This window comes from Setaria viridis, chromosome 6, assembly GCF_005286985.2.
Source record: "Setaria viridis chromosome 6, Setaria_viridis_v4.0, whole genome shotgun sequence".
Taxonomy (NCBI): domain Eukaryota; kingdom Viridiplantae; phylum Streptophyta; class Magnoliopsida; order Poales; family Poaceae; genus Setaria; species Setaria viridis.
The window spans coordinates 6,656,133-6,683,597 of record NC_048268.2 but is presented as its reverse complement, the minus strand read 5'-3'; the positions used below and the strand labels follow the sequence as shown (position 1 = coordinate 6,683,597).

The 27,465-nt window shown below is 48.8% G+C and overlaps 6 protein-coding genes across 10 annotated transcripts; 4 read left to right on the top strand and 2 right to left on the bottom strand.

Moving 5' to 3' along the window:
• Nucleotides 1-632: 632 nt before the first annotated feature.
• On the top strand, nucleotides 633-5,043 carry LOC117860597 (hydroxyproline O-galactosyltransferase GALT2). Its single transcript, XM_034743928.2, has 7 exons — nucleotides 633-1,575; nucleotides 2,154-2,386; nucleotides 2,488-2,778; nucleotides 3,450-3,578; nucleotides 3,877-4,050; nucleotides 4,195-4,302; nucleotides 4,395-5,043. The coding sequence occupies exons 1-7, from the start codon at nucleotides 795-797 to the stop codon at nucleotides 4,599-4,601; spliced, it is 1,923 nt and encodes a 640-aa protein (XP_034599819.1). The 5' UTR covers nucleotides 633-794; the 3' UTR covers nucleotides 4,602-5,043.
• A 357-nt stretch (nucleotides 5,044-5,400) lies between these two features.
• LOC117860596 (pentatricopeptide repeat-containing protein At1g53600, mitochondrial) lies at nucleotides 5,401-8,886 on the top strand. The gene has a single exon (XM_034743925.2). The coding sequence runs from the start codon at nucleotides 6,838-6,840 to the stop codon at nucleotides 8,884-8,886; it is 2,049 nt and encodes a 682-aa protein (XP_034599816.1). The 5' UTR covers nucleotides 5,401-6,837.
• A 523-nt stretch (nucleotides 8,887-9,409) lies between these two features.
• Nucleotides 9,410-12,039, top strand: LOC117860598 (cytochrome P450 703A2). Of its 2 annotated transcripts, XM_072294383.1 has the most exons (3): nucleotides 9,410-9,551; nucleotides 10,184-11,055; nucleotides 11,221-12,039. In XM_072294383.1, exons 2-3 carry the CDS (start codon nucleotides 10,207-10,209, stop codon nucleotides 11,869-11,871), a joined length of 1,500 nt encoding a protein of 499 aa, XP_072150484.1. In that variant the 5' UTR covers nucleotides 9,410-9,551; nucleotides 10,184-10,206; the 3' UTR covers nucleotides 11,872-12,039. The 2 variants fall into 2 exon arrangements, with proteins under 2 accessions (XP_072150484.1, XP_034599820.1); XM_034743929.2 differs by lacking the exon at nucleotides 9,410-9,551 and having other exon boundaries at nucleotides 10,130-11,055.
• Nucleotides 12,040-14,322: 2,283 nt separating this feature from the next.
• LOC117859519 (non-specific lipid-transfer protein A) lies at nucleotides 14,323-15,288 on the top strand. The gene is made up of 2 exons (XM_034742642.1): nucleotides 14,323-14,735; nucleotides 14,922-15,288. Exons 1-2 carry the CDS (start codon nucleotides 14,374-14,376, stop codon nucleotides 14,929-14,931), a joined length of 372 nt encoding a protein of 123 aa, XP_034598533.1. The 5' UTR covers nucleotides 14,323-14,373; the 3' UTR covers nucleotides 14,932-15,288.
• Nucleotides 15,289-18,690: 3,402 nt separating this feature from the next.
• On the bottom strand, nucleotides 18,691-22,669 carry LOC117860869 (glycerol-3-phosphate acyltransferase RAM2). Its single transcript, XM_072294410.1, has one exon. The coding sequence runs from the start codon at nucleotides 20,488-20,490 to the stop codon at nucleotides 18,994-18,996; it is 1,497 nt and encodes a 498-aa protein (XP_072150511.1). The 5' UTR covers nucleotides 20,491-22,669; the 3' UTR covers nucleotides 18,691-18,993.
• Nucleotides 22,670-22,805: 136 nt separating this feature from the next.
• Nucleotides 22,806-27,293, bottom strand: LOC117860870 (uncharacterized). 4 transcript variants are annotated; one of them, XM_034744274.2, is made up of 10 exons: nucleotides 27,078-27,293; nucleotides 26,776-26,966; nucleotides 26,509-26,653; nucleotides 26,256-26,346; nucleotides 25,308-25,505; nucleotides 24,963-25,198; nucleotides 24,503-24,634; nucleotides 24,252-24,319; nucleotides 23,936-23,997; nucleotides 22,806-23,055 (listed from the first exon to the last, which is right to left on the bottom strand). In XM_034744274.2, the coding sequence occupies exons 2-10, from the start codon at nucleotides 26,934-26,936 to the stop codon at nucleotides 22,922-22,924; spliced, it is 1,227 nt and encodes a 408-aa protein (XP_034600165.1). In that variant the 5' UTR covers nucleotides 26,937-26,966; nucleotides 27,078-27,293; the 3' UTR covers nucleotides 22,806-22,921. The 4 variants fall into 4 exon arrangements, with proteins under 4 accessions (XP_034600165.1, XP_034600164.1, XP_034600166.1 ...); XM_034744273.2 differs by having other exon boundaries at nucleotides 26,776-26,987; nucleotides 27,078-27,286; XM_034744275.2 differs by lacking the exon at nucleotides 27,078-27,293 and having other exon boundaries at nucleotides 26,509-26,642; nucleotides 26,776-26,915.
• Between the last annotated feature and the right edge of the window lie 172 nt (nucleotides 27,294-27,465).

Genomic DNA, 27,465 nt, shown 5'->3' with positions numbered 1-27,465 from the left:
TTAAAATCTTAGGACAACAGTGGAGGTTTCCTCTTCCCCTCCAACGTACTCCATCTGTTCCAAATTATAGGTTGTTTCGAAATTCTAGACATAATCTATATCTAGATACATAATTATATTTATGAATCTAGAAAAACTAAAACGACCTACAATTTGAAACGAAGAGAGTACAAAATAGCAATGGAAATATGAAAGTAATGGTTGAAACTCCTCCTGTGATGAATTACTTTATTTTTCCTTGTGTAAGAAACGCATGCCCCTCTTGTATATATGGAAATTATACGTGACCTGGTGTGTCCCCTGTTTTCCTTTTCTTTTATCAAACCTCCAACTTGGACTTTGGAATGAAACCAAGAGTCCCCGATCCGACGTGGCGCCACACCCGTACACTTGGCACGAAGGAGCCACCCGGTCCCACCGTGGACCCACCATCCTGACCCCACCAGCAGGCCAATCGCATTCACGCCGCGGCCGGCCGCACGGGACGGGCAGGCAGGCGAGGCGAGGCGAGCAGCCACCACGACGCCTCGGCCTCGCTCCCTCCATTTCCTGTCCTGTGCGGTGCCCCACTCCCCCGCGGCCGCACGCACGCCGCGCCCACCACCACCACCATTCCCCCCCTCCGATCCCACCCGCCCGCCGCTAGATCCGGCCCACGCCGCCTCCCCCTCCCGCCGCCCGCCCGCCTTCGCCCGCCGAAGCGGGAGGAGGCCTGCCAGAGTGTGGGGGACTCCCGGTCTCCCGCCGCGCTTCGCCCACGGGAGGGAGGCGGGGAGAGGAGCGCAGGCGCAGCGATGGCGCGGCGGGTGCGGCCGTCACACCTGGTCCTCGCGCTGGGCGCCGCGTATCTCCTCCTCATCTCCCTCAAGTTCCGCCGCGTGCTCGACCTGGCCGCCGCCGACCTCGCCGCCGCCGACCCCGCCGCCTTCTCCTCCCCTTCCTCCTCCGACCACCTCCCCCCGGGCGCCTCCTCCAACTCCACCCCCACCCCCTCCCCCCCCACCTCCACCGTCCAGCCCTTCTGGCACCGCTACGACCGCGTCTCCCTCCCGGACCCCTCCACCCACACCCGCGACCGCGCCTCCGCGCTCGACCGCATGGCCGACGACGCCTGGTCCCTCGGCCTCACGGCGTGGGAGGAGGCCGCGTCCTTCGCGGGCGACCCCTGGGCGCTGCTCGCCTCCGCCACCGCCCGCGCCTCCGACGCCTCCAGGTGCCCCTCCGCCGTCTCCCAGCGCGCCAGGGGGCGGGTCGTCTTCCTCCCCTGCGGCCTCGCCGCGGGCTCCTCCGTCACCGTCGTCGCCACGCCCCGCGCCGCGCACAGGGAGTACGTGCCGCAGCTCGCGCGGATGCGCCAGGGGGACGGCACCGTCATGGTCTCGCAGTTCATGGTCGAGCTCCAGGGGCTGCGCGCCGTTGATGGAGAGGAGCCGCCCAGGATACTGCACCTCAACCCGAGGCTCAGGGGGGACTGGAGCCAGCACCCCATCCTCGAGCACAACACATGCTACAGGATGCAGTGGGGCGCCGCGCAGCGTTGCGACGGCACGCCCACCGACGACAACGAGGACAAGGGTACGATGTATGACTTGCATCGCCATTTTAGGATTAGAGGCATCGCCAGCCTAGTAGTGTCATGTTTCTGTTAGAAAAAAAGTAGTACGAGATGGCCTGCGATGACTTCTTCTGAACAATCACCAAAAAGCAGAAGTACTAACAGAGTTAGCAGTACTTGTAGAGAATTTTGAGCCAACATTTTTGTCACAATTGCCCTTTTTCCCACAATTGGCTGCTACTAAGATTGACATTCATGGCTACTATGGATGGTTTCATTTCTTGTGGGTAGATAGCAAACTAGCAATAGTTCTCTATTAATTGTTAGTTTACCTTATGTAATTTTTGCAATAGTTTCATTAACATCTTCGCACTTTTTACCTCATGTTCCTATTAATTGTTAGTGAACTGACTGTGGTTATAACTGCCTTTGTCAGATTGAATAACTATACAAAGTTAATTCCTATTAAGTGTCCTATTTTTCACTGAGAGACAAATCAGAAAGGTGTCTGCATTCTGTGGTTTAGAGTGACATGATGTCCTTTCATCCTCAGGCTAGCATATTTAGCTAAAACCTACAATTTCATATTTTCTGACAGTTGATGGATTCCCCAAATGTGAGAAATGGATACGTAATGATATTGTTGACACCAAGGAGTCGAAGACAACTTCATGGTTGAAGAGATTCATAGGGCGTGCAAAGAAACCAGCCATGACATGGCCATTCCCCTTTGTAGAGGAGAGGCTGTTTGTTTTGACTATACAGGCCGGAGTTGAAGGTTTCCACATTTACGTCGGCGGTCGACATGTGACATCTTTTCCTTATCGACCAGTATGTTCTTTAGACATGTTTGTCTGCTGTTTCTTTTCAAACTTCTTTTTTGTTATGGTATTTATGATAAACACTTAGGGGTACCAGGTGATCATTTTCAGGGGTTCACTCTTGAAGAAGCAACAGGATTATTTGTTAAGGGAGATGTAGATGTACATTCAGTTTATGCCACTGCTCTTCCTATGTCTCATCCTAGTTTTTCTCTTCAACAAGTCCTTGAGATGTCAGAAAAGTGGAGGTCTCGGCCACTCCCAAAACGTCCTGTTTCCCTTTTCATTGGAATATTGTCTGCGTCGAATCATTTTGCTGAGCGCATGGCTGTGAGAAAAACATGGATGCAGACTCCAGAAATTAAGTCTTCTGAAGCAGTTGCTCGATTCTTTGTTGCACTGGTAAGCAAATTATCCATCCAAATAGATGATTCTGTAGTTAAACATTAAGCCCTTACATGCTAACAAAAGGGGCACAAATTCAAAGATGTCTATATTTATTCTTAGGTGCATATGCCCATTGGAACATACGACTGATTATAATTAGTCATGCCTAAAATGCTATGTAACTAACAAGGTGTTGTAGCCCTGTTATTTGAGGATCTGATTCGTGCTAGATCAAAATGCATCTTCAAGTCCTTCTGGTATAACTTGCAATCTGTATTTAATTCTATGCCTAGTAAAATGCGCATAGCATGGAATGTTGAAAGTGCAGATAATCAAATGTATGACAGCACCAAGTTGTGTGTGAAATTGTATATATGTTGAAGACTCTGTCTCTGTGGCAGCTATACACCTTTCATCACCATGTTTGAAATGCAATCATCTTAAATTCTGTGGAATAGCTACCCAGCAAGTCACCACCCTTACTGCCTTACCATTCCTCATACTGTGTGAAATATCTTGCTTAGCAAACTAACTATTATCAATTGACACCAAACTCCTAGTTTTCTAATGAAATTATTATGCTCCCAATGATGGGAAATATTAGTGGCATGTTCATTTTCTAAGAGAAATTATAAATGTGCTAAGAATTAAATACCAGCTGCTTCATGATAAAACTGTGGTTGCAGAATTCAAGGAAAGAGGTCAATGTAATGCTGAAGAAAGAAGCAGAATACTTTGGAGACATTGTCATTTTGCCATTCATAGATCGTTATGAGCTGGTTGTTCTGAAGACAATTGCTATTTGTGAGTATGGGGTAAGACACTCATCCTGTTATTGCTCTTGTACTTCTTGCATTTGTATTGTTTGCCAATGTCAACTATAGCGAACTTGCAATGGCTTGTGATCTATTTCTATCTATGCTCAATAATTGCGGCTCTTTTGACAAGTCGCTTCTAGGAGAAGTTAAGCCTTTCTATAGTTGGCTAATCGACTATGGCAATCATGAAAGTCCCTAGAAATTTTAGTTGCCACCCAAAACCTGCCAATCAATAATAAGCACCCTGTGTCGACTAATTATGAACTTGATGTCTACTACTCTTATCATCTTGCAGGTCCAGAACTTGACTGCTGCATACATAATGAAATGTGATGATGATACATTTGTTAGGGTAGATGTGGTTCTTAGACACATCAAGTTGAACAACGGTGGCAAACCGTTGTATATGGGGAACCTTAACCTCTTGCACAGACCATTGAGAACCGGAAAATGGGCAGTTACAGATGAGGTAATACCCTAATTTTAAAGCAGGAATTGCCAGCTCACGCATCATTCCTTGTTAACTTGTACTTGCAGCCCATTTTGTGTCGTCAACACTTACCTCATTATCTTCATCGCCAGTCCTGACTCTTTACCAATAATTATACTGCAGGAATGGCCTGAAGATATCTACCCGCCTTATGCAAATGGACCGGGCTATGTAATCTCTGGTGACATAGCAAAGTTCATTGTATCTCAGCACGCCAACCAGAGTTTAAGGGTGAGTTTGGCGTCTGCTTAAGATATATTTTCACATAAGCTCTGTATCCTGATGTTCCAGCTGGTCAATTTCTTTGTGTTGGTGCCTTGCAGCTATTTAAGATGGAAGATGTAAGTATGGGTCTATGGGTTGAAAAATTCAATTCCACGACGCCTGTCCAGTACTCCCACAGCTGGAAGTTCTGCCAGTACGGTTGCCTGGAGAACTACTACACTGCCCACTATCAGTCGCCTAGGCAGATGCTGTGCTTGTGGGATAAGTTGATCCGCGGCCGGGCATCCTGCTGTAACTACAGATAGCGCAGTGAAAGATTGGCATCCCACTATCCCAGCCAGGTTTAGTTTGCTTGGCTGGTGTTTTCTTTTTTCTGACACGGATCTTTAGCGTAGGTGTTTTTGCTCATCCATTGCCGGCTCAACTTTGAGCCAAAAGAATGGATGCAGAGGTTGGAGCTTGAAGATTAGGAAGCCCCAGCCAGTGCATTCGCCTGTTCTGCATTTGACATCTTGTGGCGTTGCCATTGGCATCCTGGTTCTTGTAATTGATCCCAATTTTGATGTGGTAGGTCAGATTAGCATAATCAGATCAGATTGTATGCCCCTATTCTTGTAACTAGACGACACGGAATGCTGTCTGTCCTTTGCTCGGTCTCCTGCTGGTGCTAAAATGTGAAATCAGCACCATTCCTTTCTTTCAAACTTTTGTTTAATTTATAATTTATTATGGCACGTTTGAACGCAATTTTTTTTTGACGAAATAGATAAACTAGGTGAAAATTTTCAGGAACAAGCAGTTTATTCTTTTAGGATATTGAGAAGGAAACGTATCTGGTGCAAACCGTCTACCATGTGCAACCTTGAAAATTATGAACCATGTGCAACCTTGAAAACTATGAATTAGGTTATAATATACTAATCCAATGAATAGGGTTAGTGGTGGGATTATTTTGCAGTTAATGGTGGGATTATTTTGCAGTTAAGCTCCCCACCCGCCGATCACTTTGATGCAGCATCTTTTCCATGATATGCAAAAGTGATCGGTAGGTAGGGGGCTTAACTGCAAAAAGCATCTCGTAGCTTTGATTTATAGTTTCCAAGATTACACGGGGCAGATGGTTTGCATCAGATACGTTCCTATTGAAAAAGAAGAATGCTTCACATACTACTCAGTGTGTTTGGGACTACTGATCCGCTTCAGGTTTTGTAGCTCCATTCCAAAATTATTCTGCCAAACACTTCCAGCTCCAACCATACTAACTTGGAAAAAAAACAGATGAATCTAGCCGCCGCTCTAAACTTTTTCTGATGCTCCGAAAACACACGTTTCGTAACTTCTTTGGTGGAAATTAACCGCGCAGTACCATTGCGTACACCGCTTACCGCTTCGTGAGGGAAAATAAAATCGATCTCCTTTCTGCCGCCGCCCCCTCCCCTCCCGACTATTCACCTGCGCGCCGCCCTACCCCTCACAACACAGTACCGCCGCCAACCCTTCCTTGCTCCGGCGTCCAGAAATCAGACGAGATGGATGGTGACGACCGTCCCCATTCCCAAATCCAATCCTACCGGTGCGCACGAACAAGGTGGGATGAATGAGCTTGGCATGGCTGTTGATTTGATTGTTGATTGATGCAGTGGAGAGGCTTGTGGTGTTGTGGAGAATCCGTGGACAGAAGGAATCGGGCGGCGGAGGAGCTGAGGTCGTGAATCGCTCGGCGGCGGCGGCGGAGCTTTGTTCTTGCAGACAGAAGAAAAGAAGAACGCAGCAGCTGCAGCTGCAGCTCAAAAGTGCACAAAAATGCAGTCCCTTCTTCGATGAAATTCCTCTAAACCAAACACCAACTTGTCCTGAGCTTTAACCAAAGTTGAAGCTGGTACAAACTTCTACAAGTAATAGATAGAACTTTTGCTTCAAAGATTAATGAATTTAAAGATACGAACCGCTGAAATCTGGGAAAAACACGGTTTCCTTCAGAACCTTTAGACTCTGTCCGTCAGTAACATTGGAAATACTGAAACAGTGTACAATTCATTCTTTAACCTCCAATTTAAATATCCAAACTCATAACCATATATCACACGTCCCATTTTGAGTAAATTTATTCAAAGTGTTAGCCACCCGGGGCACAGTAGTAGTTGGGTAATGTAGCTTGCGAAAAGAAATCCCAACCCGAGCCAAAGGTAATAGAGACTATTCCGACTTAATTCCTACGATTTCTGAAGCTGGAGTTTACACAGTTAGTCAAACAGATCCGTAGCTCCCTATTTTTCTAGAGTTGGTGGAACGAGTAAAAAAAATTGGAGTTAGTGGAATGGAGCTGTTTTTTATGGAGCGATCCCAAACACGCCCTAACTCATGAACAGTTTGTAGTTACAATATAAGATGAACTTAAATGTTCAAAGTTGAGCAATAATCCAGGTGATTTCGAATTATTTGACCTCATTATTGTAATTTGTAAAGGAGTTGTACGACGATTTATGTGTACTCGTGAAAAGATACGAGTGGAGGCATTCCCTGGCAACGCGGTGGACGGCGATGGCCGCGCTGCGGCTACCCAGAGCTCCGGCCACGGCCACCCTGGCCGGCGCGGGCGTCCCGCACCGCTTCCGAACGCCGGAGCAGCCTCCACGGCCACCTCGGGTCCCTAACACGGCCCACCTCAACGCGCTGCTCACGGCCTACGGCCGCCGCGGCTGCATCCGGGACGCCCAGCAGCTGTTCGACCGGATGCCCCGCCGCGACGTCATCTCCTGGACGGCGCTCCTCACCGCCTACGCCGACGCCGGCGACCCCGCTTCCGCGCGCCTCGTCTTCGACGACATGCCCCGCCGCAACGCCGCCTCCTGGAACGCGCTGCTCATGCTCTACCTCCGCGCGGCCCGGTGGAGGCCTGCCACTGCGGCGGCGGCCGCGCACGCGCTCTTCGCGAAGATGCCGGCGAAGAACGCCGTGTCCTACGGCGCCATGATCACGGGGCTCGCAAGGGCGGGCATGCTGCGGGAGGCCGAGGCGGTGTACGGGGAGATGCCGCCGCAGTGGCGGGACCCCGTTGGGTCGAATGCGATAATGGCTGCGTACCTGAGGGCCGGGGAGCTTGGCATGGCCCTGAGGGTGTTCGACGGAATGGCGGCGAGGGACATCTTTTCCTGGAGTGCTTTGGTTGATGGGCTGTGTAAGTATGGGACTGTATCGGAGGCGAGGAGGCTGTTTGAGGCAATGCCGGAGCGGAATGTGGTGTCCTGGACCTCGATGATCCGGGGCTACGTGAAACGTGGGATGCGCAGAGATGGTATCTTGCTGTTCCTGGACATGAGAGATGAAGGTGTTCAGGTTAATGAAACGACACTCTCAGTGGTGCTGGATGCTTGTTCTGAGGCCAGTCTTGTCAGAGAAGGAATTCAGATTCATGGGTTGATTATAGCAATGGGTTTCGAAAAGGATGTTTTCTTGGGTGACTCGATAATCATAATGTATTCCCGCTTCGGTTGGATGGTCGATGCTAGAAGGGTGTTTGCTTTCATGGAGCATAAGGACATAGTATCGTGGAACTCACTGATCACAGGGTATGTTCAGAATGACATGATTGAAGATGCACATGTGCTTTTCAAGTTGATGCCTGAGAGGGATGCTGTTTCTTGGACATCAATGGTAGTTGGGTTTGCTAGTAGGGGTTGGATGAGAGAGGCCACTGACCTCTTTGAGCAAATGCCAGGAAAAGATGGGGTGGCTTGGGCTGCAGTTATTTCCAGTTTCATTGCAAATGGAGACCACGTAAATGCTGTGCGGTGGTTTCGTCGTATGTCAAAGGAAGGGTGCAAGCCTAATACAGTGGCTTTTAGTTGTTTGCTGAGTGCTTTGGCTAGTCTGGCAATGGTGAATCAGGGATTGCAAGCTCATGCCTATGCGGTCAACATGGGATGGGTATTGGACTCAGCTGTTTACACTTCATTGGTGACAATGTATGCAAAATGCGGTAGGTTGGCAGAGGCTCATCGTGTTTTCTCAAGCATCAGCAGTCCAACCCTCATTGCCACTAATTCTATGATTACGGCATTTGCACAACATGGCTTGGCAGAAGATGCGCTCAAACTTTTCAACATAATGCAAAATGATGGCCAAAGGCCTAACCATGTGACATTCTTGGGAATTCTGACTGCTTGTGCACGAGCTGGTTTAGTTCAACAAGGTTATAACTACTTTGAATCCATGAAATCAGTCTATGGCATTGAACCAAACCCTGACCACTATACCTGCATGGTTGATCTTTTAGGCCGTGCAGGCTTCCTTGCTGAAGCACTGGAAATGATTAACTTGATGCCCCAGAAAGATTATCCTGATGCATGGGCAGCTTTGCTTAGCTCTAGTAGCCTCCATTCTAATCTTGCTTTTGCAAAATTAGCAGCAGAGAGGCTACTTGAGATGGATCCTTACAACGCAACAGCTTACACAGTCCTGTCAAACATGTTCTCCTCAGCAGGGATGAAGGATGATGAAGAGATGCTAAAAGTTGCACAATTGTCCAACATGGCTAGTAAAAGTCCTGGGTATAGCCTCATCATACAGGAAAAGAATAACACGGAATGAGCACCTCCAGGTGCAGATAACTGGCATAACTGGCATATTGTAAGACAGGAATATAGGATTCACAAAGGAACAATTCTAATGCCAAGAGTAGATGTCAATTTTTTGATATGTTTTGTATGCCATTGCAGAGTCAGTAATTGGAACTGAGATAGCATAGCACACTTGGGCAAGGACATTTTTCATTTTTAATGCCTAAGTATATGTGGATATCTGATAAGATAATTACTGATATGAAGATTAAGGAGCCTGTTGATCTGGATCAACTATTTGGTTAGTTTTACTTCCTACTTCACCTTATGTTTTTGGGATAGCAATTTCAGTATGCAACTGATCAGTTGTATTTGATTCATGGAAGAGTTTTTTCTTTTTCTTTTGTTTGGATCCCTGCAAAGGTAGTTTGGCACATGTAAACCTTATCCACATAGCAGAATACAGTACCATATAATGTTGTTTATATTCTTTACAATTCTGATGTTTATTGCATCTGTTGCACCCTTTTTCAGACTCTGGAGAGTCAATGATGCTTCTGCAAATAATGCATCTGCTATCATGACATGTTGTGCAACAAGAAAATCCTTTGGTGCTGTGTGCTTTCAACCTTCAGGAATATTTGTGCAAGATATAATCTTCTCATCCATTGTTAGAGAAGAGAGTCATTTAGTGAGGTAATCTTTATGCTGATTCAGTCATTCGGATGAGGCAACCATACCAACGTGAATGGATAATTAAGCTTTTGTTTTTAGAAGTTTCCAAGTAATTCATGAAGGTCTACGATGCTCTGCTCAAAAAATAGGGGTTTATCTTTGTGCCTTTGTTATAGATGTAGCAGGTGGAGTTTGACTTGCATGGTAAACTTTTTTTGGTTTAGCAAATTGCTGAGTAATGAGCAAAAGATCCTAATTTTGGGAACACAACATCAGCTCGTTCTCTCTGAATACATGGTCATGTTCATGAACTTTCTTTTGTTCTAATCCTCTTCTATTTATTCTATGACATTTTTTCAGTGCTCTACAGTCTACGTTGCACAAGTCATGTCAAGATCATGACGGTTTTTATATACATGATGGTAGTTGGGGTGCTTAACCATATAGATCAACACAAGAATCATGACTAGTCCAATACTGTAACCAATTCGCTTCAACCTCAATCACTCGATTTTCTTTGTACTTTACCGGAAGGCTTGTTGGGATCCCATAAATAGCCAACATTTGCAATTCAACTTTAATTGCCATCTGTTTCTGAACCATGGATCCAGTTCTTCTCTCCATCCTCTTATGCTTATGGATCTTTATTGTAGTGTATTGGAGGAGGAGGAACAGCATGAGGCAAAGGCTTCCACCCGGACCTCCAACATGGCCAATCTTTGGTAACCTTCTCCAGTTGAGCCCTCTTCCACACAAAGACTTTGCTCGATTCTGCACCAAATATGGCCCCCTTGTCTATCTCCGCCTAGGAACCATTGATGCCATCACCACCGACGATCCTGAAGTCATCCGTGAAATACTCATCCGGCAAGATGAGGTCTTTGCTTCACGACCTCGGACACTGGCTGCTGTCCATCTTGCCTACGGGTGTGGCGATGTGGCTCTTGCTCCGCTGGGGCCAAACTGGAAAAGGATGAGGAGAGTTTGCATGGAGCACCTGCTGACAACCAAGAGGCTCGAGTCTTTTGCTGCTCACCGAGCTCAGGAGGCTGAGCACCTCTGCCAGTTTGTATGGGCCAAAGCTCAGTCTGGGAAGCCCGTGAACCTCAGAGAGGTTCTCGGTGCGTTCTCCATGAACAACGTCACAAGGATGTTGCTGGGGAAGCAGTACTTCGGGATCCAGTCCGCAGGCCCTGGTGAAGCGATGGAGTTCATGCACATCACCCATGAGCTGTTCTTCCTGCTGGGCCTGATCTATCTCGGGGACTACTTGCCGGCTTGGAGGTGGGTTGACCCATATGGGTGCGAGAAGAAGATGAGGGAGGTCGAGAAGAAGGTGGACGACTTCCACCAGAAGATAATTGATGAACACAGGAAGGCTTGGGAGGCCAAGAAGAGTGCTGCGGCTTCCCTGGATGATGACGATACCAAAGAAGAGATGGACTTCGTCGATGTGCTTCTATCTTTGCCTGGTGAGAACGGGAAGGAGCACATGGATGATGTCGAGATCAAAGCTCTGATGCAGGTACGCTTATACTATTACAAAATCATGTGCTTTTTAATTCTGATTATTAGGCACAATAATACATGTTTTAGTTTTAGAAGTGTTGTGCATACTGAATTGTTCAAGCAGAACTGATACAATCCCAGTGTAAGTACATGAATGAAATCAATGCATGTTCATATGCAGGACATGATCGCTGCGGCTACGGACACTTCATCAGTGACCAACGAGTGGGTGATGGCGGAGGTGATCAAGAACCCGCGCGTGCTCCGGCGGATCCAGGAGGAGCTGGACGCGGTGATCGGGCGCGACAGGATGGTGGTGGAGTCGGACCTCGCCCACCTCCCCTACCTCCGGTGCGTGGTCCGGGAGTCCTTCCGGATGCACCCGGCGGGTCCCTTCCTGATCCCGCACGAGTCCCTGAAGCCGACGACGATCATGGGGTACCACGTCCCGGCGCGCACGCGCGTGTTCATCAACACGCACGCGCTGGGCCGGAACCCGCGCGTGTGGGACGCCGTCGATGAGTTCCGGCCGGAGCGGCACCTGCCGACGGCGGAGGGCGGCCGGGTGGAGATCAGCCACCTGCCGGACTTCAAGATCCTGCCGTTCAGCGCCGGGAAGCGCAAGTGCCCCGGTGCGCCGCTGGGCGTGGCGCTGGTGCTCATGGCGCTCGCTAGGCTCTTCCACTGCTTCGACTGGTCCCCGCCCGACGGCCTCCGACCCGAGGACGTCGACACCCGGGAGGTCTACGGCATGACCATGCCCAAGGCCACGCCGCTCGTCGCCGTCGCCACGCCGCGCCTCCCGCCCCACATGTACGCCTCCTTAGCCTGACGCCTAGCAGCTGGTGCGCCATGGCTGGCGCCTGGCGGCAGCGAAATGTAACGCCAACCATGGTGAATTGGTGATCCTCCATGCATCTTGGTCGCCATGGCTAATAGTAATTGAGAACTGATCCGATATAAACATATATGATGAATGCAATTACAAATTCCTCCTTAATTTGAGTTTGAGATAAATGTTTAAGAATTAAGATTGATCTTGGTGAGCTACTCACAATGCCATGGCGGCGGCGGAATGTACTTCCTGTCATGGCCATAGTGAATTGGTGATCCATGCATCTTTGGTCGCCATGGCTAATAGTAACAGCGAGCTGATCCTATACGTAGACATAAACGATGAATGAAATGTGAAATTTCCTCCCTAATTTGAGTTTGAGATAGTACATGTTTAAGAATAAAGATCACTTGATGATGAGCTACTCATAACGCGACGAAAAAGCACAAGCATCAAACTGTTGAAACGGCTGCTGACGTGGCCTCGAGATCATGCACGGCATGTCGGCATGACCAGAAAACCCTATCCGTCTGCCAGTTTTTGGCATACCAATGCATCACTCGCGGCCGCCATTTATGAGCTTGGTATCAGCACCAACAGCCCAAGAGAGAGCTGAAACGGCTTTTCCTTTCAAAAAAAAAAAAACGGAACTAGCGCCGGAACGTACGATCCACGACGATGAGATGCGCGAATGCCATCCAGACATTATGTAATAATAACATAACAGCCCGATCAAGCTTTGGTTCTTTGATTTGCTCAACAGAACGCTTGCTGCTGGAGTAGCACATGCCAATTTTTTTGAACGAATCGTCGACAGTGCGAGTTTTTATTGATATAGCAGAAAAAATACAAGACTACGGGAAGGTCATAGGTAGGAACAAGAAAAAGAAAAGGAAGAAACAGCTAGACTCACCTTGGGACATCAACGCGGGTAACCACTCACCTCTAAACCGCCGAACCCGACCGGTTGGATTGGGACATCAACACGGTCACACCACTCCACTTAAATAGCGGCAACAGACCACACTACACCACTCGACGCGCAACAATGCAGAGCCGAAGCCTTTATTGCGGCACCCCTGACAGTCTCACACTCATGTAGTCGCCAAACCTCCAGGTGTGACTCCGCGTTGATAGGGAACCGATAGGATCATACCGCAACTCACCGAGAAGGCTACCGCCATGCGGGACCCTTCGCCGTAGTGCTGCTGCAACACCACACTCCACCTAGCAGAGTGAAACCACCAGATCCGGATTTCTCGCAGACTGCCTTGCAGTCGCCACCACGAAAACACAGCGCACAAGGCCTCGCCACACCGCCGTTGGACTCCACCTCACTCTCACATGCGGGGGCCTCGCCACGTCTGCAACAATACTCCATGTCACGGATCCGTTTCTTTAGTCGCCGTTAGAATGGTGAGCAATGTTGCCCTGTGTCCCAAGGTCTCCATTGAACAACCAAGCTGCCGCCGCAGGTCGACTTCGCCTCGTTGCTCAACCCGCACACATAGCCTCCGCCGCCGTGCCAGCAAGCCAAAGAAGTCGCTTTTTTCGTCTTCCTACGATGTACCACACCAGAGTAGCCTAGCAAAGTCGAGCAACCTGCCGCAGTCCGCTGCAAACCTAGTCGTCCCACGATGTCATTGCTGCAAGTGTCGTCCTCCGACGTAGTCCCACGCCGTACTGACAGCTGCTAACCAACGCCAGCCGCTGCGGTTCGCTGCAAGTAGCCAACCCGGCAAACATGCAGCGACCTCTGGCTGCCACCACAACAAACGATCGCCTCCACATGAGCTTGGCAACCCCCATCAAGCTAGCCATCTTGCACCATGTCAGCTTGCCGCACCGCAAGCCCGTTGCGGCAGGACCCCGCCACCGGCCGCAGCCTCCCATGACTGCCAGAAGCCGATTTCGGTCCCTAGAAACGACGCCTCCTAGGAGGGCACAACACCAATAGTGCCGCCGTCACTCGTCCATAAACTGGATAGGGTTTTCACCCAGAGAACCCTGTGCAGTAGGGATAGTGCTTCAACATGGCACCCCCAACGGGAGGAACGACGCCCAAAGATGCCGCCGCCATCGCCACCAGCAAGATTGCCAGCAAGGGCTTTCGCCCGGAGCATCCCATCCTCAGCGCTGCACGCCCTCAGCCCGGCAGTACCAGGACCCTAGCCATGAAGAACCACCCGGGGGTGGCTGCTGATGTGGCCTCGAGATCATGCACGGCATGTCGGCATGACCAGAAAACCCTATCCGTCTGCCAGTTTTGGCATACCAATGCATCACTCGCGGCCGCCATTTATGAGCTTGGTATCAGCACCAACAGCCCAAGAGAAAGCTGAAACGGCTTTTCCTTTCAAAAAAAAAGAAGCTGAAATGGCTTCGCCGACCCTGAGCCCTATAAAACCCCAGCTGCTGAGCCACTCCACGATCACAACCCAGAGCAACAGCAAGAGCAGTAGCAGCAACACTAGCAAGGAAGAAACTACAGAGATCGAGATGGCGAAGAAGGGCAGTGCGGCGGCGGTCATCGTGGTGGCGGCCATGGCGTTCCTGGTGGTCACGATGGCGGCGAGGCCGGCCGAGGGCGCCGTGACGTGCGCGGAGGTGGACTCGAACCTGCGCCCCTGCGTCGGGTACGTGACGGGCAAGGAGGCGGCGCCGCCCGCCGAGTGCTGCGCCGGCGTGAAGCGGATCATGGCGCTGCCGTCCGGCACGGCGGAGCGGCGGCAGGCGTGCGAGTGCGTGAAGCAGGCCGCGGCGAGGTTCCCGGGGCTCAACGCCGACGCCATCCGCGACCTCCCCGCGCGCTGCGGCTCGCCCCTGCCGTTCCCGCTCACCCTCAACTTCGACTGCACCACGTACGTCGTGTCTAATTAAGCACCTAGTTACATATATCTTCGCTAAATTACTGCGATTCTATTTACATATATATATATATATATGTATATATATATGTATATATGCTAACTTTATCAATTAGCTAGATTTTCTTGGTTATATTCTAATTAGTGCAAATTTTCGTTTTGGTTTCTGACTTTTTTCAGAACTCCATGAACTGAACTCATATGAAGGCAAAGAGGCCATCCTGAAAGTGTGGAGAGACTAAAATATGTAGAGAGGGGAGTAGAATAAGAGAGTTCACTCACTCTAAGTGAACTTGTTGCTCTTGTAACAATAATGTCCCTTGCTTTGCATGCTAGGTTTTATCTAATGTACTGGAAATAATGTGTTGGGCGTCGTCACCATGCATGCTTTTAGTGGTTTGTTGCATTGCATCTCTCCCTGCCTGGAGAGGAGTTGTCTCGAGTTGTTCAACGCTGGTGTTCACAATATTGATGACCTCCAGTTGTTTGTACAACTTGTTTTTCTTTACCTCTTCTAATAAAACTTGCTGGAAATCTCTTGATATCATTTTGGGGGGAAAAAAGACAACACCAGTCATGATACTAGGAAGAAGCGGAACTAGCGCCGGAACGTACGATCCACGACGATGAGATACGCGAATGCCATCCAGACATCATGTAATAACATAACAGCCCGATCAAGCTTTGGTTCTTTGATTTGCTCATCAGAACGCTTGCTGCTGGAGTAGCACATGCCAATTTTTTTGAACGAACCAGCACATGCCAATTTTTTTGAACGAACCGTACGAGATAGTGCGAGTTTTTATTGATATAGCAGAAAAAACTACAGTTCTGGAAGGTTATAGACAGGAACTGATAGGAGCAGACCGCAACTCACCGAGAAGGCCATCGTCATGCGGGACTCGTAGTGCCGCTGCAACACCACATTCCACCTGGCAGAGTGAAACCACCAGATCCGGACCTCTTGCAGGCTGCCTTGCAGTCGTCACCACGAAAACACAGCGCACTGGGCCTTGCCACATCGCTGTTGGACTCCACCTCACTCTCGCACGCGGGGGCCTCACCACGTCTGCAACAATACTCCATGTCACAGATCCGTTTCTTTAGTCGCCGTTAGAATGGTGAGCAATGTTGCCCCGCGTCCCAAGGTCTCCATCGAACAACCAAGCTGCCGCCGCAGGTCGATTTCGCCTTGTTGCTCAACCCGCGCACATAGCCTCCGCCGCCGTGCCAGCAAGCCAAAGAAGTCGCTTGCGCCGTCTTCCTATGATGTACCACACCGGAGTAGCCTAGTAAAGCCGAGCACCTGCCGCAGTCCGCTGCAAATCTAGTTGTCCCACGATGTCGTTGCTGCAAGTGTCATCCTCCGACGCAGTCCCACGCCGTACTGACAGCTGCTAACCAACGCCAGCCGCCGCGGTCCGCTGCAAGTAGCCAACCCGACAAACATGCAGCAACCTTTGGCCGCCACCACAATAAACGATCACCTCCACGTGAGCTTGGCAACCCCCGTCAAGCTGGCCATCCTGCACCATGTCTGCTTACCGCAAGCCTGTCACGGCAGGACCCCGCCACCAGCCGCAGCCTCCCATGACCATCAACATCACCAGTATTGCTAGAAGCCGATTTCGATCCCTAGAAACGACGCCTCCTAGGAGGGCACGACACCAATAGCGCTGCCGTCGCTCGTCCATAAACTGGACGAGATTTTCATCCAGAGAAGTTTGTGCAGTAGGGATAGTGCTTCAACATGGCACCCCCAACGGGGAGAACGACACCCAAAGGCGCCGCCGCCATCGCCATCGCCACCAGCAAAGGCTTTCGCCCGGAGCATCCCATCCTCAGCACTGCACGCCCTCAGCCCGGCAGTACCAGGACCCCAGCCATGAAGAACCACCCGGGGGCGGCATTGCCGCCATGCCTCTTCGTGTCGCGCCACGCCGTGCCGCCGTGCCTCCTCATCCGCTGCCACTGCATGCCTCAGACGCGCCATCGACCTCACATCCGTCGCGCCGTAGGCCGTACCCCTGCCGGGGTGGAGCACCACCTAGCCCTTTGAGCCGTCGCTGTTCCTCGCACCGTGCCGAGCCGCCGCCGCGCCCAGGCCACGGTAGCGCGGCCACCTCGCGCCTCGCCGGGTCGCCTTCGCCTCGCCCGCTCACTGCCGTGGCCACGCCACGTGGGCCCCACGGCCACCGCGCAGCCCAGCCGCAGGAACCCGTGCCTGCCTAAAATCCGCGTGCAGCACGGCCAGTGCGCTGGCTGCCCCCGCAGATCAGGCCTCAGGGGCGCCGCATCTATCGCCCCGAGCCGCCGTCGCCGTCCGCACCTAGCGGCGATGCAGCCTTCGCTCGGCCTCCAGCTCCTCGCTGGCTCGACCACGCGGCCTTCTCGCGCCGCACCGGCCGTAGACCCTGCCTCCCCGCACAGCCGCCAGCGCGAGACTGAAGCCGCCTGTGCATGCGCCACCTTCGAGTCACCTTCCTCCCGCTGCCAACCATGCCAAGCTGCTGCCGCCGCGGAGGCCCCAACGGCCCGATCTAGTCTCCAGCACGTCGGATCCGCCCTTGCCAGCGTGGATCTAGCCCGCCGCGCTGCGGCTAGCATGGCCGTCGATGGAGGCAAGCACGGGACAGACGGGTGGCCTGTGCCCAACCACAGAAACCCAGGGCCCCGCTGCCGCCGTTCTCACGGCTGCACGGCCTTCTGGCAGCACGCTCAGGCGGCGGCGAGGCGAGAGGAGGGAGCGAGGTGGGTTGGCGGCGGCGCGGCAAGGGTCACCGCCCGTGTCGCCCGAGAGCAACGCGGGGGCCTCTCTACCTTTTGCTTTAATGCAATGCCGCAAATTAGCACATGCCAGTAAGACTAGTGGATAATACTGCTCATCAAGCTAATTAAGCAGTGCATAATGTTGAGGGCGATTATATAACATAGTCAACTAAGAAGAACAAATTAAAATGTTATATACCTGGCCAGTGGCGGATCCAGGACACGAGCTGCAGCCCTGGTCCAACACCAGAAAATCAATGGAGCTTTAAGGCAAGATATATAGATACTAATTAATGGTGCAAAACATTTTTCCTCTATTAAGCTTGGATCAGCCCCCATCCTAACCAGTTCCTGAGTCCGCCCCTCGTGTAGAGCAATATATACGATCGATATACAAATACAACTGCTCACGTATAGCAGCATATATACGCGTACACGTAAACCGAGGCGAGACGCCTCAGCGCGCCAATCCGATCAGGAAAAAACCTCATCAGTAACTGAAGTTTAGGACACCGTGCGACAAACAAAAGCTTAAGGGCAAGTAGCAAGTATATTGGGGTTGTCTAATAGACGGTCTTATGTATTGACATGTAATCATGAGATGACTTAACAAACAACTTGTGCAATAGGTTGTCTTTTTAAGTTGTCTTATAGTAATTCTATTCCCTTAATTTGTGCATAGAAAAAAAATATTATGAGTTGCATGCAACCACAACTCGTACAATGGTAGAGTAGTTGTCTCGTAGTCCTAAAATCTAGCCTATGAGGTGGTTATTTCGCGAAACAACGACATCTTTCTCTCTCATCATCCTCTCTCCTCCATATCAGCAAAAATCTTATATGGCATTGCATGAGACGACCTATGAGACTGCTGAGGTGTAGCAATGTACTTGCTCGGGTAAGTAATCATGTAATCATGAGACAGTTAATAAATAATCTATACAATGGGTTGTCATTTTAAGTTGTCTCATAATAATTCTATTTCCTTAATTTGTGCATAGAAAAAAATATTATGAGTTGCAATGCAACCACAACTCATACAATGGTAGAGCAGTCGTCTTGTAGTCCTAAAATCTAGCATATGAGGCGATTGTTTCGCGAAACAAGGATCTCTTTCTCTCTCCTCACCCTCTTTCCTCCACATCAGCAAAAATTTTACGTAGCATTGTATGAGATGACCTAGGAAACTGCTGAAGTGTACTTTCTCTAAATCACTCTACTACGTTATCCCACCAAAGTGAAAATCATTGAGGTATACCTCTTGATTGTATTCTATATTTCTTTACCGAAAAATAGTTGGGAACTACCCTGTTTTGTTTTGGTAACTTAAAATCACCCAACACCATTATACAACAAATTAAAAGTTCACAATGCAAATGGAGAGAAAATGCAGCATCCCCTGCTTCAAAGCTCACAAACAACACGCGCTCCGGCGCGATGCACTGCATGATTTGCTTGGCTCCGTACACACCACAAAGCTCCACTACGACGACGACGACGGCGACCTCGCGTCGACGCCGTCGTGGCCGGCGATCATCCGGTACTTGTCCCTGCGCGTCAGCTCGGTGCACTCGAACCCGAGCTCGTCGCCGATCATGCGCTGGACGCCGTTCGCCACGTCGCGGCTCGAACTCGACGCGCCTCCGCCGCCGCCGGTGGGCACCGGCGCGAGGAGCCGGATCTCGTACCACGGCGCTGGGTTCATGAGGAAGAAGACGGAGTCCAGCCACTTGTGCCCCCTCACCGTCGAGCCGTGGAACATGGCGCCGCCGGCGCGGACGGCGACAGGCGTGACCTCGCCGCCGGCGATCTCGGCGAAGAGCGGGCTGAACCGGAGCAGGTACGGCTCCCGGCAGGTGGTCCCCTCCGGGCACACCACGAGGTCGCCTTGCTCCAGCTCGGACCGCATGATCCGGCTGTCCCGGGGGCGGTCGCGCGTCAGCCGGACGGTCGGGATCGGCGCGATCAGCTCCGAGAAGCCGGCGAGGCTGTACGTCACCGCCGTCACCTTCCGCCGGAGCACCGTCGAGAGGATCACTGGGTCCATAAGCGTCTGGTGGTTGCACGCGAACAATGTGCCCCGGCGGCGGCCCGCTGGCCCCGTCGCTCCGGTGAGCCCGCCGCCTCTTATCCGAAAGCCGGTGGCGGCGGCAATGAGGAGGCCGGCGCCGTGGGGGAGGAAGCCGAGGAGGAGGCGCATCACGGAGAGGACCACGCCGAGGGGGACCCACAGGAGGATGGCGAGGAAAGCGAGCGGCTCCGGCCGGCGGACGAGGCGGCCGTCGTGGAAGACCAGCGGCCGCGGGTACTCGCTCCGAGGCAGCGGCGTCGCCTGCGACTTCTCCGGCGCCGACACCGCGCGGCGCTCCTGACACACCTGCAAGAACGCCGGTTGCCGGCGGTCTCCGGCCGCGCCGGTGCACAGCCCGACGTCGACGATCGGCCGGTCGCGCCCGAGAACGGCCAGCAGAGCTCCCAGGCTCCGGTCACCGCCGGCGGCGACGCCCGGCGAGGCCATGGTGCCGGAGAACCGGCCCCCGACGACCCGGAGCTCCGCGCCGACGACGCGGACGTCGGCGCCGAGGTACTCCCTGACGAACGGCTCCGCCATGAGCCTCGGGAGGCGCGTGACGACGTACCTCTCGCCGCCGTGGCGCGCCGCCGTCATGGCACGGAACGCGCTGCGCCGGAGGTCCGCGAGGAAGAACCTGGGCAGCGTGGCCCTCGCCACCGCCGCGACGTCGCCGGCGGCGAGGCCGGCGGTGGACAGGAAGGTCATGGCGAGGAGGGGGAGGTCGTCCGACGAGAAGGCGGCGCCGAGGAGCGCGGCGAGAGGGTAGGCGGCGAGCAGGGCGGCGGCCCTGAGCGGACCGCCGGCCTCGAGGGCGACGAGGAGGAAGTACGGGAAGAGGCTGCCGGAGATGAAGAGCGTGCCCTCCAGCTCGGCGGCGACGCTGGTGCACCGGTGAGAATCGGCCATGGGTGGAGTTGCGACTCACTCAGCTAGCCAAGGAAAGCTTAAATATCAGTGTTGGGTACGACATGCCTGTCTATGCATACACTGTACACACTGTTATTTCAATTTTTTGGCCAATGGCGAGTCAAACATCTACAGTAACATTACACGTGTATTTTGTTTAAAAATTTTTGTACGTGTAAACTTGCCTTTTTGGAAATAATATACCGCTTATATTCCTTCGGCTCACAAATTAAATGTTTGACATTTTTGACATGTTTGCTGGTTAAACTTTCAAACTCAGGCGAGAGCGCGTATGTGAGCATCTGTGTGTCAGTACTGGCTTTCACAAAAAAAAAACACTTGTCAGCTTTAAATTATTTTAGTTTGGTAGTCTGAAAATATACGTGTAAATTCATCTTTGAAAACAAAAGGGACATTTTAGGATGAGGAAACATTCAGTTTCATGTGAATATGTGATCATGGGAGAGCGTAATTTCCATGGTACGGTAGACGGTGAAGCTCGGCAATTGGTCGAGTTGTGACACACAATGTAGACGTGACATAAGAACAAAAGGGACATGTAGCATCGCACGAATTTTCAACCCTTTTTACAGCGTCGAATATGCATACGATGCATACCTGCAAACAGTGCTTCCTGGATGATGAAGAAGAAGAAGACCAAAGGTGGCTGGCGATACGGATGTGTCACATGAGAAAGGCATGCATGGGCGATAAAGAAAGATATGGTGCATCCAGACATGTAGCTGGGATTTCATTTGATATGCCCACATCCAGAAAGGTCCTTGTGACACAAATGTAAAGTGATGGCAAATTGGCAATGTGGTAGTAGTTGTATTGTTTACTGAACCTACCAACCTGCATGTTTGGCAATCTGAATTGTCTCCTGATTCTTGTTCTAGTGCCAATGAGAATGGAACTGCTATAAGAAATAATGTAGAAAACCATGCAAACAAACAAACAAATAAAAGGTAAAGTCGAAGGTTCAGTGATAACATCATGAGAAAAACACAGATATGTTGCACGTAGGCATTGGCCCACAACCAACCAGTTCCTCATGACGAGAAATTAAATTGATAACAATATAAGCATTTAGTTTACTGGACCCCTACTGGACTGTAATGCATCTTTGGCATTCTAGATTGCCTCTTGGGATTTTCTCAATAAAAAGTGTTCATGTGAAGTAAGAAGTAGAATATATCTCAAGAAAGTAAGGCAGAAATACAAACTTACTATGAAAATAAATCAATGGCACGAGGAAATAAATCAAAACTTAATATCTTTTTTCAGGAAGTTTTTTTTTTATATTTGTCAAGTTCCCACAAGGATAAAAAAAAAGATCCCTTGATTCAAACAAGTCTGAAACCTTCCAAACTACCTGGTCCAGTAACATATTTTCATTACTTTACAAAAAATGTGATTTAGGCGTAATATACTTAGAAACCTAAATCATTGCCCTCAGCATAGGTTTACATCACGCAAATAATCTTCCTAGAAAAGATGGCCAGTGTTTTCAGTTTTTAATTGCATGCAGGAGAGTTCAGACCTACTTTGCTGCTTGATCCATTTCCATGTCACTTTACAAGCAGCCCATCACTTTACAAGCAGCCCATCACGACGGATGGTCAAACTTTTTTGTCATCTTGTTACTGTCGTCAAATGAGATGCAACAACTAGGCAATTCATTTGTTTAGGCATTATGCTACGCTAATCCTACGAGGCCAAACAAATCAAGAAGCAAAACAAGCCAAGGCAACTCTTTGGACTTACAAGTCGTCATAACATGAGGATAGCTGCGTGCATCTCACGGTGTGGAGGCTAAGGTTTTTCCGCTCCAATATCTTCTTTTTTAAAAAGAGAAAAAAGTCACAGCATGAGGGTGGCAACCACCTCATGCGAAGTTACCATTAATCCCAAGTGTTGAGATCAAGGAGATCATGAAAGCAGGCAACACAAAACTGTTGAAAGAAAACAACCTTTCAACATCCAGGACTGGAAAAAGGATATAAAATTAGAGTAATTGAACAAAGCAGGAATTGTACAGAGCATTTAAAATTAGAGGAATTGTACAAATCATTTAAAACTAGAGGAGGGTGTACCAACAAGTACTAGCAAGCAGCATTGCATGAATTGTTGTTAAAAGAACTGAGACCTAACATTTACCTACCACATCCTGAGTTAAGATTTGGGTAACTGGCAGTTTGCTACCATTTGAGTATTTGACTGTCCAATCCATGGTTAGACAACTGGTGGAACCTGAATTTTTGTCTCCTCATAATCAGATGCATATGTTAAATGTGAATATCTCAGAAAAAGCATGAAAACCAAATTTACTATATTATCATTTTTGTTGCTGACAAGGAAAACCAGTGTTTCAAGCGAAAGGCGAGAAAGTAGGACATGAATGGTACAGGAAGATAAACCAGAAAATGCTTTATGTCGGTAGTTTACTGAACTTGGCAACAAAAAGACCACTGGTTTGCGAAGTTGCAGGATCAAATCGCAAGGTCTTGGGGATGCCACCACTTCGGCAGGGCCAGCTATCAGACAAATCATTTTTTTGTAAATCTGCAGGTTGTAGACGTGACATCAGGGGATAATTGGAAAAACAAGAAACATAACCCAGAAGGCCATCAATGAAGTTTGCCATCAACTTGAATGATCAAAGACAAATATCACATGATATAGGCAGCACTTCCATACTCCACCAACCAAAAATTAGTGAGACCTTGTTTTGCACATTTCAAGATCAGATTCGCAGTGAAAGAGTTTCAATACCAGAACAAAAAAGCTGATTTGCAGTTCAATTTCCATAATTTCCAAAGAACATTTGCACTTTTAGAGTTGCCTGTAGTTTAAAAAAATTCCTATATTCTTCCTTTTTTATTTTTGTTCTTGAGTTTTTGTTATAGGTTCTATAGGATTTAATTATCATTTTATTTATTAGTTATCACCTCTAATCTTGCCTACATAAAAAATATATTACCTAACTGCTGCGTAGCTACAAGTCAAAACATCATTTAAGCCACAATGCATTCAGGATAATTCTGGTCTAGACAAGTCCAGTTTAACGCTGGACACAACTATTTACACATTGGTCTAGTCCAGTGAGCAAGCTACAAGATCAGGCCAAGTAACACCATAGTTGGGATGACATTGCTTGGGCAGATCTGGTCACCTACCCTGAGCATGAGCTGGGCTGATTTTGCTCCAACCTCATGAGGACAAAAAACAAAAAAAAAGCAATGTTTTGAACATTAAATTTCTCTGTAACGGAAAGTGTAACTGGCCATGTTTTATATCACTAAGTTTCACTAAAACGTATTGAACACATTACTAAGTATGTTTAGAAAAGATATAACAGCATGGAACTCTAATGAGAAAAAAGAGTATCTAGTCTGCAAATTAATAATAATGAAATTACTGAAGCGAGAAACCTAGTTCTTACCTGCTGAAGGCTGTGTTGAAAGGAATTGCTGAACCACATTCTCATTTTGTGCAACTGTCATGCTATATGAAGGCCAAAGCAGAAGTTGTTACACAATATGACATGGAAATACAACAGAAGGTACAAATTTGGTGAAACTGAAATATATACGGTTTCAAGTTCATAGTCCACTAAGACCAAATTCCCAGAATATTTTTTTATAAATTGCTGCTAGGAGTTACAAATTTGTTCTGAAATTCCTAAAAAATTGAAGACTAAACTTCCATGATGGGATAGAGGCATGAGCTGTTGCACTATAGTTGAAGAGATTGCTCACCTGCAAGTACTATATACAAGTGATCCACCAATTTTCAACAATCTAAAACCATTGGTGAGAAGATGCAACTGCATAACAAATGAAGTTCATCAAACTATCTGATGAGCATATACAGCATAAATTTCATGAGTAATAGAACAGAAACTTCAATGCAAGCACATATTAAGATATTTAATTAGATCTAAAATATAGATAAGAGGATGCCTGGATAAGGTACCAACCCACCAAGCTAATATCAGTGAAACAGGTACCTGAAGCTGAAACAGGTTATCAGTTCTTTCAGCATCAAGTACACGGCGATCTAAAGTTTTCCATCCCCAGAACTCAAATTTCTGGATATGTTTTATGGATCCATCATGAGTACACTCCGCGTCCACTAGGACCTGCATATATTTCATCCAAATGAAGTGAGAATCATGCACTGTTGGCTATGAGGGCTTCAAATTTCCAGATTCAGCATGATGTTTCTTATTTCTAATTATGAAGAATAGAGCATTTTCTAATATAGTTTGTTAATTATCACACAAGATGTTTTCCCCTGCAGCAGATGAAGATATTCACTTGAGCACTTCTAAATCACAAACAATTTCCACTTCAAACCATATTATAGTCCATTGGTTGAAGTCACAAAATAATTGCATAGTTCCAATAACATCCAGCAATATATAACATAACCTAAGCCAAAGATGCTATGAGGTTACAATACAATACCTTATCATAGCCAGATGTACAGGCTTCATCATCAACTGCCGGACAAAGGACATCAGATTTACGTAGTCCAACTAATCCTGAATGTTTACCATAGTATATTAGCTCAGGTTCTGAAGATGATAGTAGATGTTGTGAACCGGTTGCATTTGCTTTCTTAGCCTTCTGTCGATCCTTCCATGATCTCCTCGAAGTCCATTCTGAGAATGTACTTCCATTTTCTTCAAGGCCAATTGACCCTGTGACAGATTCAAGAAGATGCATCAACTCCAACAATGATATATTCCTTTTGCATGTTCCAAAACAAGAAAACATAAAAAGAGCAGGGGTTCTATAAAACCAGAATACCTTCCCTTCTTTGCAGGTTGGAGTTCACAGGCAAAATGGAAAACAAAGTTCCATCAGCAACAAAGAGTCGAGTACGGTCACCAAGAGAATACTTCTGCAACATTGTACGACAGGCTGAAAGACGGTGCTTTGCAACATCAACGCCAGTCAGAGAACCTGTGCTTCCGAGCATATCTGCAAGCATGCAAAGTTTTGCACCTTGCATATCATATCAGCATTGTCAGCATGGTCAAAATATCACAAACAAGGAAAGATCTAACACAAGCTACTGGACTAACAGCAATATAATTTAATTTAAAAAAGTATGGTTAGACATGTCTATTGAACTTGAGACTGTACTAGTCCAAAAATAACAGGAATGCAACTGGGTGCCACTAGGATGTAGAAATTCCTAATCTAGCAGTCTTTATAAATGGAATAGATAATCCTGTAACAGTAATCTATTAGACAAAAGTATTTGAGAAAGACTGCATAGTGCAGCTAGTCAGCAGTCAGCTAGTGTCATGTCTCATGGGTAAACACCATGGGGTAAAGCTTAAAAATAAATTCAGGACACAAACATGTGGACTTGTGGAGTCATCCTGAGAACATAACACTGCATGTAAGGCCTTACAGGCACCATACTGTACCACAGATGCATAACTATAATCCCATACACTGGAGACCATGGTATTAGAAGGATAGCAGCAAGTGGTTCATACAAGTGGAACATGCAGCCAAATAGATGCATGTGGACCAAAATAGTTCCCCAACCAAAGATCAAGCAGTCTGGTACTGACTTCATGCTCTTATAGTCCCATGGTAATTGTTATGCATAAAACTAGTTCGTCTATACTGTGACAGCCATGCAGTTAACCAAAAAGGCACATTTGTTATTATTAATCCATTTGATACTTAGAAAACGATGCTCCAAATATACACAAAACAAATTATAGTAGAAATAATTACCAGGGGCAGCACAGAGATCAAGAACATGGTCCCCTGGTCGAACATCAAGTGCTAATATAGCAGCTCCAGAAGCTGCATCGATTCCATAGATCTGCAATGCATTAAAAACATGCTTAGCTGGAAGCAAATGGAAGAAAAGAAAAAACATGGTATCATGGTAAGTTTGCCACAAGAAATTCCAGCTTCTGCCTCAAATTGCAACCCGGAGTAAATCCTCTAAACAGGAGAAACACATCGTCAAATCTCTTCTCACCTTCCCTTGCTGATAAGCCTTGGAGCCAGCAATCTGAATTTCCGGCGGAATAGCATAGAAACCAGGCAGCCACGAAACCTTCTCGAGACCGCACTTCAACTCGCCTTCGATCTCTGCTACCTGGGACTCCATGCCTGGTTTTAGCCTTGGCATTAGAACAAAAGAGATCAAGCTCCCTCTTCCACTAACTTGTAGCAGCAAACAAAGCAAGCATAATGCGAGACAGCGCGCAACAGAGTTGTGGGCTGACCGGCCGAGCCTCCTCACCTTATGTAGCGCGGGATGGTGGCTGCCATGGAGTACACCGCTGGGTCCAGGCCATTCTCGCTGAGGAACTCGAGGAAGGCTGGCGGCAGCGGCAGGGACGCCTCCTGCTGCTCTCCTATGCGCTCAGGAACGGAACCTTCTGGACAATCCGTCTCCTCCATTCTCGCCGGGCCGATTTCCCCAAGAAGGAGCTGCGCAACTAAGCTGAAAACCTGAGAATCCCGCACGCGACAACTTCAGAACGGGGGAAGCCGAGCTCATCTCGAATGAAATTTTAATGGCGCGCGAAGTCGCGAACGAACCTCGAGCGTAGAGGATGGGCGGCGTCCCTGTGCCAGGCCCGCCACCGCCTCCGCCGCCGTAGAGTAGGCCCGTGGCAGCCGCTTGCTCTGCTGCTGCCCCGCGCTGCCGGGCGCTAAAGCCCTGCTCTGCAGCTCGCCGCCACCGCCGCCGCCGCTCGGGATCGAGATGGGTCGGGCCAGAGAAGGTCGGACTCGACCCAAAGTCCCAAACGAACCCAATGGCCAGTGGGACCAGGTGACACGGGTATTTTGGTCACAATTTTATTTGTGTTTTTGTATTTAAAGAATTTTATATATAGTAAAAAAAGTTCATAGATATTACACCACTTTTTTAATCATTACATGTAGCAACTAACATCTAGTGCCGAAAAGGTTATTGCACAAATTG